Source organism: Ranitomeya imitator, chromosome 6, assembly GCF_032444005.1.
Source record: "Ranitomeya imitator isolate aRanImi1 chromosome 6, aRanImi1.pri, whole genome shotgun sequence".
Taxonomy (NCBI): Eukaryota; Metazoa; Chordata; class Amphibia; order Anura; family Dendrobatidae; genus Ranitomeya; species Ranitomeya imitator.
The window spans coordinates 44,175,279-44,192,223 of record NC_091287.1 but is presented as its reverse complement, the minus strand read 5'-3'; the positions used below and the strand labels follow the sequence as shown (position 1 = coordinate 44,192,223).

At 43.9% G+C, this 16,945-nt stretch overlaps 1 protein-coding gene across 5 annotated transcripts in view; it reads right to left on the bottom strand.

Moving 5' to 3' along the window:
- KIAA1217 (KIAA1217 ortholog) overlaps positions 1-12,777 on the bottom strand; it is a 514,478-nt gene extending 501,701 nt beyond the window's left edge. For 3 of the 5 annotated variants that reach the window (XM_069729562.1, XM_069729564.1, XM_069729563.1), the window contains exon 1: positions 12,298-12,774. In XM_069729562.1, coding sequence (XP_069585663.1) covers positions 12,298-12,514 — 217 coding nt within the window. In that variant the 5' untranslated portion in view covers positions 12,515-12,774. Of the gene's footprint in view, positions 1-12,297 lie in introns of all 5 variants that reach the window. The other 2 variants (XM_069729573.1, XM_069729574.1) reach the window with 1 other exon arrangement.
- Between the last annotated feature and the right edge of the window lie 4,168 nt (positions 12,778-16,945).

The following is a 16,945-nucleotide window of genomic DNA, read 5'->3' as shown; positions in this document are numbered from 1 at the left end:
AAAAAATTAAAAACGCCTTAATTACGTTTTTTTGGTCGCCGCGACATTGCATTAAAATGCAATAACGGGCGATCAAAAGAACGTATCTGCACCGAAATGCTATCATTAAAAATGTCATCTCGGCACGCAAAAAATAAGCCCTCAACCGACCCCAGATCACGAAAAATGGAGACGCTACGGGTATCGGAAAATGACGCAATTTTTTTTTTTTGTAAGCAAAGTTTGGAATTTTTTTTCACCACTTAGATAAAAAATAACCTAGACATGTTAGGTGTCTAAGAACTCGTACTGACCTGGAGAATCATAATGGCAGGTCAGTTTTAGCATTTAGTGAACCTAGCAAAAAAGCCAAACAAAAAACAAGTGTGGGATTGCACTTTTTTTGCAATTTCACCGCACTTGGAATTTTTTTCCCGTTTTCTAGTACACGACATGGTAAAACCAATGATGTCGTTCAAAAGTACAACTCGTCCTGCAAAAAAATAAGCCCTCACATGGCCAAATTGACGGAAAAATAAAAAAGTTATGGCTCTGGGAAGGAGGGGAGTGAAAAACGAACACGGAAAAACGAAAAATCCCAAGGTCATGAAGGGGTTACTCTGAGGATTTAGGTTCCTCATTGAAATGCATGGGTAAAATCCGCACCAAAAAAAGTGTTTCCGCAATTAAAATTTACATTTTATAAATTTTTCAAAAGCGACAATTGTTAATTTTAGTGCAGATTGTGCAAAAGTCCCCTGCCCCTCTCCAATAAAATTAAATAAATGCACCATATGAATAATAATAATCTAAAACTCATGCATTTTTCTGGTACTTTAAAATATTGTGGATTTTACGTAAGTAAAATCTGCACCAAATACGTAAACATGTGAGCCTAGTCCAAGCATGGATGATCTAATATCTAAAGCTGAGTGTATGTATGTGTGTATGTATGTATTGACCACGCCCACTCCACATAGTCCCGCCCACTCCACAACCAATCACTAAGCATCTTTCATTTCACCAGAGCTGTTTAAAAGATGAAAGCTGAGCTGTGATTGGTTGTTATGAGCAACAGTTTTCCTTGTAGACAGTTGTGGTAACTGAGGCCTATTATTCTTATCATTTCTATGGTGTTATCGTCTTTCTGTAGAGCTGGAAATAACACAATTTATAACCGTGCCGACACAGACCACCCTCTGCCACAGACTGCAGAGGAGCCCAGAATCAGGAACTTCTCTTTAGGTACCGTCACATTAAGGGACGTTGTAGCGATATAGACAACGATGCCGATCGCTGCAGCGTCGCTGTGTGGTCGCTGGAGAGCTGTCACACAGACAGCTCTCCAGCGACCAACGATGCCGAAGCCCCTGGGTAACCAGGGTAAACATTGGGTTACTAAGCACAGGGCCGCGCTTAGTAACCCGATGTTTACCCTGGTTACCATTGTAAATGTAAAAAAAAAAAACAGTACATACTTACATTCCGGTGTCTGTCGCGTCCCCCGGCGTCAGCTTCCCTGCACTCCTCCTGCATCCTGTGTAAGCGCCGGCCGTAAAGCAGAGCGGTGATGTCACCGCTGTAATCTGCTTTCCGGCCGGCGCTGACACAGTGCAGGGAAGCAGAACGCCGGGGGACGCGACAGACACCAGAATGTAAGTATGTAGTGTTTGGTTTTTTTTACATTTACACTGGTAACCAGGGTAAACATCGGGTTACTAAGCGCAGCCCTGACGAAGCTGACGCGAAACGCGCGTTGGGGCCACAGCGTGGAGTATCCTGTCTGCCAGCACCTGGGTAAGGACTAGTGCGGGTTTATTATTTCCCCTCACGTCTGTTTGACTATTGACTTTATTTACTGACCTGACCTCCAGTATCTGAGCCTGTGCGCAGGGCTCTATACACTTTATTAGTGATTGGTTCATTACCTCTTGGCAACATGAAAATACCTAGCCCTATGCCCATCCTTTACTTGCACTATGCACTTTAATAATAATTATATGGCATTCAGGAGTATCCAGGCTGTGCTTTTTCCATCTTTGCTACCTCCACCCCCCTGTTTTCTGTTTGTAATTTAATGTATTATGAAATATGATTTGTATATTTATACGGCTATGGTTGTTATTTGTGTAACTAATAAACTTGTTAATTTTTATGGACATTAACTCCGTTTGTTCTTCTATGCTGGGATATTAAGGATAGTAGTCCAATGGCTTTGACGGGATGTGGGATATTAGTGGTAGTAGTCTGGTGATTCTGGGTGATGGGATGATCTGGCATATTAGGGGCAGTAGTCCAGTGGCTCTGGCTGATGGGATGACGTGGGATATTAGTGGTAGTAGTCCAGTGGCTCTGGCTGATGGGATGACGTGGGATATTAGTGGTAGTAGTCCAGTGGCTCTGGCTGATGGGATGACGTGGGATATTAGTGGTAGTAGTCCAGTGGCTCTGGCTGATGGGATGACGTGGGATATTAGTGGTAGTAGTCCAGTGGCTCTGGCTGATGGGATGATGTGGGATATTAGTGGTAGTAGTCTGGTGACTCTGGCTGATGGGATGACGTGGGATATTAGTGGTAGTAGTCCAGTGGCTCTGGCTGATGGGATGACGTCGGATATTAGTGGTAGTAGTCCAGTGGCTCTGGCTGATGGGATGACGTGGGATATTAGTGGTAGTAGTCCAGTGGCTCTGGCTGATGGGATGATGTGGGATATTAGGGGTAGTTGTCCGGTGGCTCTGACACAATGATGTGGGATATTAGGGGTAGAAGTCTGGTGGCTCTGGCTGACGGGATGATGTGGGATATTAGGGGTAGTAGTCCGATGGCTTTGATGGGATGATGTGGGATATTAGTGATAGTAGTCCGGTGGCTCTGGCTGATGGGATGACTTGGGATATTAGTGGTAGTAGTCCAGTGGCTCTGGCTGATGGGATAATGTGGGAAATTCTCCACAGTGTCAGTGCACGGTGCAGTCCACTGTTTTCCACGCACTCACTGACTTGCATGGCCAAGTGAGGTCCGAACATTGGATCAAACTCGGTCATGCCATGACTTTTTCGACTTTGTTGAATAAAAAAATCAGGACATGTGCGCAGCCCGGTAGACTAACGTTGGTCCTTTCCGATGTTTTATTGGATTGCAGTAGGACCAATAATACAGTAATATGAGCGGACCTGATGTGTTTGGCCAGCCTTCCTAGCGGACCTGATATGTTTGGCCAGCCTTACCATCGCATAATTCATCGTTTAAACAATTATTTTCTTGTGTGCGTGAACCCTTATTCTGCTTATGCGTTTCTACCTATCTTGTCTCTTTGGTTCATGCCACTTCTATGGTTTAGATCAAAGTGTCTTTGCCATTACAGAAGACATGAACGCTTCCCGGAGTCACACTCATACTGACTTCTCAAGTCTGGTCTCAGATAGTCCTGAAATCCAGCTTTACTAATGAAGCACTTAATCCATCAGCTCTGATAAGGTAATGTGTCATCACCTTTGTTATGTGGCCTAGAGCAAGTCATGCTGAAAAAATGCTTTAAAAACCTCTCCAGAGCCACAGAGCCAGGAATGTTAACCTCTGAGGCCTCTGGGTAAACTTAAAAAGCAGTCGTTTCAGGTTACAAAATCCCATCCTGGCAGGTTTTGAGAACTTGCATGAGTAATGTTAGCAAGGCTTGAGGGAGAGCACGGCACATTTGGCAGGGAAAAGACTGGCAGTTGTTCTTGACTTCTGAGCAAATCACTTTATTTCACCTATAAATTGAGGCTTTCACACAAAAGGATCCACTTACAAAGGTGTGATAAAGGCCTCTTATTCATTGTGAGTCTCCCTGGAATCCTCCTGTGTCTGCTCTTGAAACAATGGACGTCTTGTTTGATGCCTTACTGTCTAATCGGAACAAGGAGAATGTTCTTTGCGCCCACTCGCAGCTATGGCAGCGTTATAAAAAATATGTAAACGTGTATTTTGGTTTTACATAAATTAATTTTAATCGTATTTTGAAAACTTCTACAACTTTCTAATATACCTTGAGGGGATATAATGAAAAGTGTCCTTTTAAATAACAGGTTTTATGAAACGTCTGCTGCAGTAAGTTGTGCCAAATTGACGTTGTAAGAATTTGGTGCATCTTTAGACTTTCCTTGTGCCAGAATCACAAATCTACTCTAAAAAAAAACTACATTAGTGTTGCACTATAATTTATTATGCTACTTTTGGCCATGTTCACACAGTGCGTTTTTTTCTGCGGAACCGCAGCGTTTTTGCCGCTGCGGTTCCGCAGCTGTTTTCCATGCAGGGTACAGTACAATGTACCCTATGGAAAACAGGAACCACTGTGCACATGATGCGGGAATCGGGAAAAAAAGCCGCGCTGAATAGCCGCGGTAAAAAAGAAGTACCATGTCACTTCTTTTTTCGGAGCCGCAGCGGTTCTGCACCCATAGACCTCCATTGTGAGGTCAAACCCGCAGTAAAACCCGCAGATCAAAAATATATCTGCGGGTTTTATTGCGGTTTGTGGTGCCGAACCGCTGCAGCAGGAAGTGTGGGGAAGCGGGCGGAAGTGCGTGGGCGGAGTGTGGCTGCCCCGATCCCACACCCCCATGCTCCGATGCCCCCCCCGTACTCCGATGCCCACCCCCCCGTGCTCCGATGCCCTCCCCCCGTGCTCCGATGCCCCCCCCCCGTGCCCTAATCTCCCCCCCTTATACTTACCCGGCCTCCCGGTGTCCGTCCGGCCGTCTTCTCCCTGGGCGCCGCCATCTTGCAAAATGGCGGGCGCATTTGCAGTGCGCCCGCCGAATCTGCCGGGCGGCAGATTCGTTCCAAAGTGCATTTTGATCACTGAGATATAACCTATCTCAGTGATCAAAATAAAAAAAATAGTAAATGACACCCCCCCCCCTTTGTCACCCCCATAGGTAGGGACAATAAAAAAATTAAGAATTTTTTTTTTCCCACTAAGGTTAGAATAGGGTTAGGGGTAGGGGTAGGGGTAGGGTTAGGGTTAGGGGTAGGGTTAGGGGTAGGGTTAGGGGTAGGGTTAGGGGTAGGGTTAGGGTATTTTCAGCCATTTTAACCCTAAAAAACTTCCTAGAAAACACACAGACTCTGCATAGAAAACTGCATAAAAAAAGCATCAAAAAACGCATCAAAAAAGCACCAAAAAAAGGACCTGCGTTTTCTGCAAAGAGCTGCGGTTTCAGTCCTGAAAAAAAAAGGAGGGAAATCAGGAACGTGTGAACATACCCTTGTACTATCTCTCCTGACTCACCATGCACAGGACAGCTCAGACTGGTCACACGCTTCTATGCTGTGTCCTCCAGACTCCTCTGCTGGCAGCAGCTTATCTCCAAGGATCGGCCATTGATATTGAACAGGCCAGAGTCTTCCCTCTCCTACTTTATCCATACCTCCCAACTTTTGAAGAAAGCGGCGCGTGCAATGGCAACATTTAGGCCACACCCCTGGCCACACCCATTTCACAACTAGTCACACCCATATCCACGCCCCAACCACACCCATTTATCACTGTTAATTACGCTGTTTCATAAACAACAATTATAAGCAGAAAAAAATATGGCCACATAGTGCTCCATACTGTATAATGACTACACATGATGCTCAATACTGTATAATGGCCACACAGTGCTTCATACTGTGTAATGGCCCCACATGATGCTGCGTACAGTATAACGGTTGCACATGATGCTGCGTACAGTATAATGGCCACACATGATGCTCCATACTGTATAATGACCCCACATGATGATGCATACCGTATAATTGTCACACATGATGCTCAATACTGTATAATGGCCACACAGTGCTCCATACTGTATAATGGCCCCACATGATGCTCCGTACTGTATAATGGCCACACATGATGCTCAATACTGTATAATGGCCACACATGTTGCTCAATACTGTATAATGGCCACACATGGTGCTCAATACTGTATAATGGCCACACAGTGCTCCATACTGTATAATGGCCCCACATGATGCTGCATACAGTATAACTGCCACACATGATGCTCCATACTGTATAATGGCCACACAGTGCTCCATACTGTATAATGGCCTCACATGATGCTGTGTACCGTATAATGGCCACACATGATGCTGTGTACACTATAATGACCCTACATGATGCTGCGTACACTATAATGGCCCCACATGATGCTGCATACAGTATAATGGCCCTACATGATGCTGCGTACAATATAATGGCCCTACATGATGCTGTGTACTGTATAATGGCCTCACATGATATTCTGTACTGTATAATGGCACCACATGATGCTGCGTAATGTATAATGGCCCCACATGATGCTGCATACTGTATAATGGCCTCACATGATGCTCCCTACTGTATAATGGCCTCACATGATGCTCCATACTGTATAATGGCCCCACATGATGCTGCATACTGTGTAATGGCCACACATGATGCTGCATACTGTACAATGGCCACACATGATGCTACATACAGTATAATGGCCCTACATGATGCTGCATACAATATAATGGCCCTACATGATGCTGTGTACTGTATAATGGCATCACATGATATTCTGTACTGTATTATGGCACCACATGATGCTGCGTAATGGCCTCACATGATGCTCCCTACTGTATAATGGCCTCACATGATGCTCCCTACTGTATAATGGCCTCACATGATGCTCCCTACTGTATAATGCCCTCACATGATGCTGCATACTGTATAATGGCCCCACATGATGCTGCATACTGTATAATGGCCTCACATGATGCTCCCTACTGTATAATGGCCTCACATGATGCTCCCTACTGTATAATGCCCTCACATGATGCTCCCTACTGTATAATGACCTCACATGATGCTGCATGCTGTACAATGGCCTCACATGATGCTGCATACTGTATAATGGCCACACATGATGCTGCATACATTATAATAGCAACATGGTGTTGAGTACTGTATAATGGCCCCACATGATGCTGTGTACAGTATAATGGCCCCACATGATGTTGGGTACCATTAATATTAAAATAATAATTTGAATTAATTTGCTAATATTAATATTGAACAGAATTAAATTCAGACTACTGGTTCTGCCCTCTGCAACAGTCACATTCTGTCATGTGGCTGGTCACGACAATTAATTGCCCACCCCTGCTTTAGACTGTTGGCGATCACTTCGATATCGGCAGATTCAGTGACATTTAGTTTATTGTGTATGGATCCCTTAAGCATTATGAGCCAGTTTTCAATTTTAAGCCATGATAATTTCTCCCTTTTCTTTCAATTTGGCACCATCTTAAATATCTAGGTTCTCTGTAATTGAACTAGACAATCTTTTATACATCTAATGCAGTTCTAATCTCCCCCATACACATTGGATTAAAGAATGTTGCTGATTGAATGAACTTTTACGAGAAATCATAACGTCAACCCAGTCGTACACATTTTAGTCCATATTGCTTGATATAGTCGTTCAACTTGGTCACATGTTTTCAGTGACACCGGGACGTGAATCTTTTTGGGCATGTTGTATATATGACAGGTCATTCAGATCCTTTGGATGACTTCCAGTAAAAAAAATAAGATCAGCTGACTTCATTTCAAACTGTTATGGTCTGTGATCGTATATTCACAATGATTGCTCTCAAAATTTGACATACATTCCTCCCAAACGGAAGGTAAAGTACTCAATAGCAAAATATCTCTCACATGTAGTGTGAACAAAAGTATAGATTAATCCACACTATGGTACTAGATAAAAGTACAGTTTATTTGAATCATATTAAAAACATATAAAATACATAACTACAAATCAAGAAAGGTGCATTAAATCCACAAAAAGAGGGACATAAATGCCATAGGCAAATTCAAAACCCACATATGCACTGTCACCTATACTGGTGATAACCAACTACAAAGGCCACTAAGGGTAAGTACATGTATGGAGGCCTCCAGAAGAAGCAAACGCGAAACGCGCGTCGGGGCAGAGGGACGCTGAGGCATTCACCCCGCACATACCACTAGGTAATTAATCCATATTTACCTCTACAGGCTGTTATTTCCGTCATAGCCACTTATGTTTGGGAGCACTACTACCCTTGGGCTACTTTCCCTTTGGGATTGCTTATACACTTTTTATTATATTGAGGTTTGTTGTAGCCCCTTACATTTTGGCATACATGTACTTACCCTTAGTTTGAAATAAAGATGGGGGCGTTTAGATTTTTATTCCTCCCCTCCCCCCCCCCCAATACATTTTTTTCTGTAGGCAGATAAATGGCTGCCAGGTGAATTAAGCTGAAGCTTACTCCACTCTCCCCATAGGAAACATTAATTTTAACAACACTGAGTAAAAAAAAAAGCACAAGGAAGGAAGCATGAGGTTTCCACAAATCCCATCTACTTTGCGGGAATTGTAAGACGCTGCGTTTTTGAAGCAGCAAAACTATGAAGCTTCAGAAACTCATTGAAAACTCAAAGTGATTTTTTTTTTTTGTATGTGGATTTTTCAGCTTGAAAAATCCTTGTTAAAAACTTGGATTTAAACCTTCCCTTTTAGTCTATTTTTGCATTTCCAATGGGTGGGTGGACATTTATTGACAAGCCGGGGTCCTGTGACTTCCACGCTTGGTGCACGCTGTAAAATGAGCCAGCGTGTTCCCCATGCTATTTATAAAGAAATGATGCAAGCGTAAAACAGCGGACATAATGCCGTCTCCCATGAGTCCCCCCAACATGTCATTCCAGAGGCAGAAATCATGACTTCTGACATTGCATCAGCAGACTCGGTGTTAATAGGAAACCGGGGCAAGTCAGGACACCAGTACAATCCTGAACTGTTTTGCGCTGTCGGAAAGTAAAAAAAAAAAAAAAAGAGGCCAAACAAGGTCTTTTCTTGACAGTCCTTCAATAACCAGAATACGGTGTAATTGATTCCAGGGCGGTAGATAACGGGCCATGAGATGGCGGTGAGTCCTGGACTTCTGCGGAGCTGGATACTACATGTCTAACGCTTCCGTCAAAGCAGCAGCAACATATGATGATCCCACCGCCGGCAGCGGCGGAGAAGCCTTCAGCCTCCGAGCACACGACCTTTTCTACATTTACATTGACTGCGGCCATTTCTCCCTTTACTGCCACATTTCTAACAATTTCATCAATTTCTTCCAGGAAATGTAGGAGAGTCTTTACCTGTTTCCATCCTAATAGGCCCCTGGCTATGATTTATTCATACTTCCGTGATAAGCTTTTTTGGTAAATGCCGCATTAACCTTGGCCGTGGCAACGGATTCAGCTTTCATGAGACTTTTCTCTATAGGAAGAATTTGTTTAATGAGCATCTGTCAGGAAAATTATATTTTCCGATTTTTTTTTTGCTTGTTTATTAATATCACTGGCCACACCGCTAACATGTATGGGGGGGTCCCTGACATCTGATCAGAAAAGTCAGGTAGGAGGGGAATAAAATGGAGAGGGGTGTCACATGTGCCTGGCTTTCCCTTTTGACGTTTACGGGAGTAAAAGAAACAGCAAAAAAAAAAAAAAAGCTTGGGACTGTGCAAAAAGGTTGTAAAAAGAGAGAAAATTCATTTTTGTTTATTTATGAAAATTAAGAAAATTTTTGTGATATAAAATTAAAGTATTCTAAATTAGGCGTTTGGTAATTTGAAGGTTGAAGGTTGAACTTAAGTCCATCGAGTTCAACCTATAGCCTAACACATTGATCGAGAGGAAGGCAAAAACCCCATGGGGCAGACACTAATAGCTCCATATTAGGGGAACAATTATTTCCTGACTCCATACAGCAATCAGACTATCTCACTGGATCAAGGCTCATTACAGAATCTAGTGCCCATACCTTGTAATATTAGATTTATCAAGAAAGGCGTCCGGACCCTTCTTGAATTTTAATAGTTACAAAATCATCTGGCACAGAGTTCCATAATCTCACTGCTCTTACAGTAGAGAATCCATACTCTCACTGATCATACAGTAAAGAATCCATAGTCTCACTGCTCTTACAGTATCTCACTGCTCTTACAGTAAAGAATCCATAGTCTCACTGCCATTACTGTAAAGAATCCATAGTCTCACTGCTCTTACTCTAACGAATCCATAGTCTCAATGCTCTTACAGTAAATAATCCATAGTCTCACTGCTCTTATAGTAAAGAATCCATAGTCTCACTGCTCTTATGGTAAAGAATCCATAGTCTCACTGCTCTTACAGTAAAGAACCCATAGTCTCACTGCTCTTACAGTAAAGAATCCATAGTCTCCCTTCTCTTACAGTAAAGACTCCAAAGTCTCACTGCTCTTACAGTAAAGAATCCATAGTCTCACTGCTCTTACAGTAAAGAATCCAAAGTCTCACTGCTCTTACAATAAATAATCCATAATCTCACTGCTCTTACAGTAGACTCCATAATCTCACTGCTCTTACAGTAAAGACTCCATAGTCTCACTGCTCTTACAGTAAGGAATCCATAATCTCACTGCTCTTACAGTAAAGAATCTGTGTCTGTGAATATGATTAAACCTTCTTTCCTCTAGACGTAGAGGATGCTTCCATGTCCTCATCACAGGCCTAAGTGTAAAAGGTTCATTGTTAAGGGAGGAGGTGAGCTGTGACATCACCTATTATTATTGGTGGATTCTGTGTTATCAGCTGTGTATTGAAGTTGTCATTGTAATCCTGCCTCTGATGCTAAGGAGCCTGCAGAAAACTTTTATTGAAAGGAGAGGTAGTATGAATCTAAAAATGCCCTAGTGACCAGTGTGAAAATGTCAAGATTATTTTTTAAAAACAAACAAACATTGTAATATGAAAAAATATACTGCCAAAAATGTGTTGAAACTACATAGAACACATTTACCTGATTAAATCAATAGGCAATTTTCTGACGACTCATTAAAGGGAACCTGTCCCCCCCCCCCCCCCCCCTGCCGTTTGTAACTAAAAGAGCCACCTTGTGCAGCACTAATGCTGCACTCTGTGAAGGTGGCTCTTTTAGTTCGGGTCCCTGCCAACGCTGAAATATTCGTTTTTATAATCTGCCCGCCATACCTGTAGTCTGTCCGGGGGGCATGTCTTTTCCCCCCCGACACAACCGCCTCCCAGCCGTCACTCATTTCCTCCGTGCGCCGGGCGCCGCCTTCTCTGCATTCATTTACGTTCCCGGCGCCTGCTCTGTAAGTTCCCATCATGTGATGGGAGTCGAAGGGCAGAGCAAACTGCGCATGCCCGGAAAAAAAAATTACAGCGCAGGCGCCGGGTACGTAACTGAACGCTGAGGAGGCGGCATCCGGCACAAGGAGCCAACGACTGATGGCTGGGAGGTGGTTGTGTCCAGGGGGGAAAAGACATGCCCCCCGGACAGACTACAGGTATGGCGGGCCAATTATAAAAATGATTATTTCAGCGGTGGAAGGGACCCCAAATAAAAGAGCCACCTTGAAACAATTAGTGCTGCACAAGGAGGCTCTTTTTAGTTAAAAACGCCAGGGGGGTGACATGTTCCCTTTAAAGAGAGGTAAGAGGTTTTTGGGAAGAAGCGTCACAAGACAATACATAACCAGACAGTTTCTATATGATACGCTGCAGTTTGCCAATTATATGACAATCAATAACAAGACAACCTTCTATAGGAATAGTGAAAACTGATGGCTTCCGTATAGGCGGCACGGAGGTAGCAGGCCCCAATGCGGACATGGCCTTAAGGCTGCATATAAGAAGACATGACCTATTGGAACCGCAAGTTATCATTTAAAGGGGTTTTATGATTTTGGAATACTATTGTCCTCCAGTTGCAGTTTGCGTTACCCATCCTACCCTGGTCCAACGGTGAGTCTATACCGGTGCTCTGAGTGTCCGTTATTGTCTGCAGTGCTGACGTTCTGTCGACAGCGCTGCAGCCGATCAGTGAGTCGCTGTCATCCATGCAGACAATAACTGACACCAGGAGAAGCGGCAGACACTCAGCGCTGGACCCGGGGAGGGTGAATAAAACTCAATTTGATTCTTTAAAACCACCTGCAACCAGGAGAGAGGGGTTTTCCGAAACCAGAAATCCCCTTTCTGGGAACTTCCACATTTACTTTCCAATCCCCAGTTGGCATTTATTGTTCCGAGCATTAACCCATTGCAAACTACTTTTGAAAAAGTTTAAGCCTCTTTTAGCGCTTGATGAGAAAACAAGAGCGAAATCCATCATCCCTAAGAATCCATAAATTTCTCCGCAGACAACGTAAGGATATGCCATAAAGATGCGGCTGAAGCATACGATGATCTCTAGACGGTGTCTTACCTTTGGAAGTGTTGGTCCCAGGCTGCTTGTTGGGTATCTGCGCCATTCTCGCCTGCTGCTGCTTCCTTACCAGGCTTCCTTCACTGCCGGCTCTCAGAATCTTTTCTCCTAAGCTGATTTTTTTTGATCTGCTGTTAAAATCTTCAATCCTACTCACGGGCAGCTTAGACGTTACGTTAGCTGACAAGGGCCTGGCCAAACGCGACGGCTTGGACATTCTCGATGGGATGTAGTAAATTTCCACCAAATGAAAAAGAAAAAAAAAAAAGAAAAGAAAAAATTTGATCCTTCTCCTTTTCAGTTTGGCATATTTTGCAGTTAAAGGAGCAGCGAGGGAATAGTCAGATGCACCTTGTGCTGCTAGGACAGAACTGCTGAGAGCTGCACGTTTAACCCGTCGGAGGGTAGAGGCAGCCGGCGGTCAGACGGGCGATTATCAGACCTGTGGAATGTGATTGTGCCCCAAGACCAAGGCTTATGACTCCTCTGCGGTGCTGCACGGATGCTGCCGGGAAGCGAGTGACTGGGCGAGAATCTGCTGCATGCTCAGACTAGAACTGACCATCGTTATAAAGTAACAGGAATTTACCAATGCCCAACCCACTCAGGTAACACTACAGAGGTGCACTCTACCCGAAAAAGAGACAGAATTGGTGTAAACTCTACCGATCGGCCTTATTGAGTGCAAAAGTACATATATATTTCGATATCGTACGTTTAATGGATTGGGACGCGGAATTAAATATTTCAATGTGTTTATGAGTTTATAAGTTTTGGGACTTATTATTGTTTTTTTACTCTTATATTAGACCTGGGTCGAAATTGACCCCAACAACTCAAATGTTATAATTTTAATAAGAGCATTTTACAATTTAATAAAATAGTTTTATTTTATTGTATTTTGTTTAACAATAAGTTACTGAAAAAGTCAAAAAGTCTTGATGCAATAAACAAATGTATGTAGAATTTGTATGCATTTAAAACCTAAAACGGGTCGGTCACGACCCTAACACTAGAGGAAGGTTAAAGAGAAAGTATCTCCACTTCCAAAACTAAAAAGTATATGTTGTATATCTAGACTCTAGACTGTAACTTCTAGAGCAAGATTTAATGCAATATATTATTACTATTTAAAGGCTGGAAGCAATGGGTTTATTTCTGCGCTGCCAGAAGATCTACGATGGAAAGGAGTCAGATATCCATGTGTAGGAACATGGTGGACCGGGCCGGTGATGCTTCTATTGTGCCGGTTCCGGAACTATCGGGGCTGTCACCATTGTTGTTGGGGGAAAGCTTTCCAAACCGGACAGACCTTTGCTCTCAATTGTAGGGGGCATGTAAGGTATAAAAGGGGTGATGTGCGGGAAAGCGGGACACTTGGCGGGAAGACAGAGCGCACAGCAGGAGAAGGTTGACTCACTTTCCGTGGGGCTACGCAATAACCCAGGCCGGCGCTGCAGTTCCTCAGACCTTGCACACGCTGACCGTGAGGGACGTGAGGTGGTGTGTCCGTCCATTTTGACTACCGAAGCTCTGACCCGCACTGCTCTGCTACCGGCCGTGAGTGTGCGGCCTAGAATTGACCAGGTGGATTGTTGAGAACCGGGTACATCCCCAGCACCAGCGCTGTTCAGAGACATCTTCCAGTGGAGGCAGAGATTGCTACACCTAGGGGATATTGCCCCGGTAACCCGCTACCGCGCCTGAGAGAACCAGGATATGCCATTTCCGCTGGGAGACAGTGCTTCACCTTCCTTCAAGAACAGTCCAGAGACTTCATGCGTCACCTATGGCGCCACCGTGGGATTTCCACAGCCCGGAAGCCATCAGACTGGTAAGTTTACTAGTTTCCTAACCGTTTGTACATACCCTGATGAAAATCCAAGTTTACTTTCCCCTTAACCATTTATCTCCCTGTGTGGAGTAATCTTTGTAATAAACCCGTTAACTCTTGCTCTGCCTCCTGCTCGTCCCTGCATCCCACGTTCCTGCTATCTCACACATGAATAGAAGATTTTATTGTCAACGCGTTTCGAAGTGGCACACAAGAAGTGTGCTACTGAGGCGAACTCCAACCACACCCCCTCCTGTGATAAGCAGCTCCCTGTCCATATACAATGTACACAGCGGTGGTTAGGGTGGGGTTAGCTTTCTGAGCTCTGCTTTATGCTACAACTAAGAACTCTGATTGTGTCACAACTGCTGAAACCAGGTACCTTCACACTCAGCAACTTTACAACGAGAACGACAGCGATCCGTGACGTTGCAGCGTCCTGGATAGCGATCTCGTTGTGTTTGACATGCAGCAGCGATCTGGATCCCGCTGTGACATCGCTGGTCGGAGCTAGAAGTCCAGAACTTTATTTCGTCGTCAGGTCGGCGTGTATCGTCATGTTTGACATCAAAAGCAACGATGCCAGCAATGTTTTACATGGAGCTAACAACCAGCGAGAACGAGAAGTGAGTCGCCGTTACGTCACTGGATCGCTCCTGCATCGTTCTGGAGTTGCTGTGTTTGACGTCTCTACAGCGACCTAAACAGCGACGCTCCAGCGATCGGCTCATTGTCTATATCGCTGCAGCGTCGCTGAGTGTGACGGTACCTTAAGTGACACATCGCTGGAAACAGGGTCTCTTTGAATACATTATGCTGCTCTCAGATGAGATAGCGAAAACCTGCTGAGAGATTCCATTTACCGTAAGTGGATTTTGAAGTGGATCCCCTTCAAAATCCTTATCAAAAATTGGTTTGAATACTATTCCCATTGAACTCAATGAAAAATCCATAAAGCATGAATTTGTTTTTATTTTTTTTTCGCTCATTTCCTGAGCATTTTCCCAGCAGTTTTTTGGGGATTTTTTTCCCATGGTTTTCAATAAGTTTTTTTTATTGTCATTTTTCAGGGTTTTTTTTCACTCCATTGAATAACGAAGAAACCGCGAGTGTTATTTGAAGCAAAAACTATAGTAAATCACTTCAAAAATCGCCAGGGCGTCTTCCAAGTGTGTTTTGACCTTTCCCATTGACTTGTATTGTAAATGGCAGAGCCGAAAAAGCCAGAAGAACGGACATATCTAGTGATGAGCGAGTAGCATTGTTGCTCTGGTCTCCCCGAGCACGCTCGGGTGATCTACGAGTATTTGGATGTGCTCGGAGATTTAGTTTTAATCACTTCAGCTGCAAGATTTACAGCTTCTGGACAGCCTGAATACATGTGGGAATTCCCTAACAAACAGGCTTTCCTCCATGTATTCAGCCTGGCTAGCAGCCGTAAATCATGCAACTACGTCAACAAAACCTAAATCTCCGAGCAGTCACAAATACTCGGAGATCACCGAAGCGCTCTCGGGAAAACCCGAGCAACGAGTACACTCGCTCATCACTAGATATGTCGCTTCTTTTAGACGCTTGGTGTTTTTAGAAACCTGTAGTTTTTACACACAGTAGAAATGCATGTGTTAGTTCCTTAAGTGTTTTCTGATGGCTTTTTCACTTGGTTTTAGTTAGGGACTCTGCCTGAAAAAGACGTTGTGTGCACATAGCCCAAGAACGTATCCTCACAAGCAATCACTTTCCATAAATACTGAAGTCTCCACCTATAGTTACAATCTAGCTGAGGTCGGAGATCGGATGTGCTGCAGACTACAACTATTCAGTCCATGTTACCGTCAGGGCTGACAATTGTCCCCGCAGTCACAGGCAATCTATAAGAATAGGAAGCTACGGCTATGCGGAGATAGATGCACCCGTCATTATTTTGTCACCGGAGGACGCCTGTCATGTGGGGCTGAAATGGTCTAAATTGGCCTTTGTTTAAGCTCATTCAACCATTGATTTCTGCAGTTCTTCGCCCGGAGACCACGGACCTAAAGGGAAGGAGACTTTTCTCTATCTCCATCTTGAGAATCTAACTGCGATCATCTTGTATTTCAGCTTACAGCTATTCATTTTAATTTTAATTTTGGAAATTCTCGGATATGGAAAGAGAAAAAAGTTTCTCTACTTTCCCCATTCTGACAGTCCGTGAAAATCACACGACATCCAAGTGGGGTCTGATTTTTTTTATTTTTTATGGACCCATAGACTTGCATTGCCGATTTTGTTCCAACTCTCAGATCAAAGTCAGACATGTCTCCAAAGGACCACTCGATCATGGACAGGTGCACAGCCTCATAGAAAATTAGAGCTACGAGTGCTATCCGTGAAAACCACGGACAGAACTCGAACAAGAAAATTGGTCGTGTGCACGAGCCCTAATACTCACCTTGGAAATTATACGCTAAATTTGTGCTCCCCAACTACTCTCTACACGCAGCAGTATAGTCATGGATGGTACTGCACCCAACAGAACAGCATTAGGGCAATGCATGTGCACCCTGGAGACATGGCGGGCACCCCCTGGGTTTAGAGGCACAGTAGTATATATAATACCTATGCAGACCTGACAGGTTCAATTTATCAAAACTATTTACAAAGCTGCTTCATACTTTATCTTAGATGTATTGGAACAATAAAAAAAAAATGGTTGCCATAGTGGATCTTCCCTTTAAAGAGGACCTTATGCCGTTAATATGTCTTTTTTAGGCCGGTTTCACACGTCAGTGGCTCCGGTACATGAGGTGACAGTTTCCTCACGTACCGGAGACA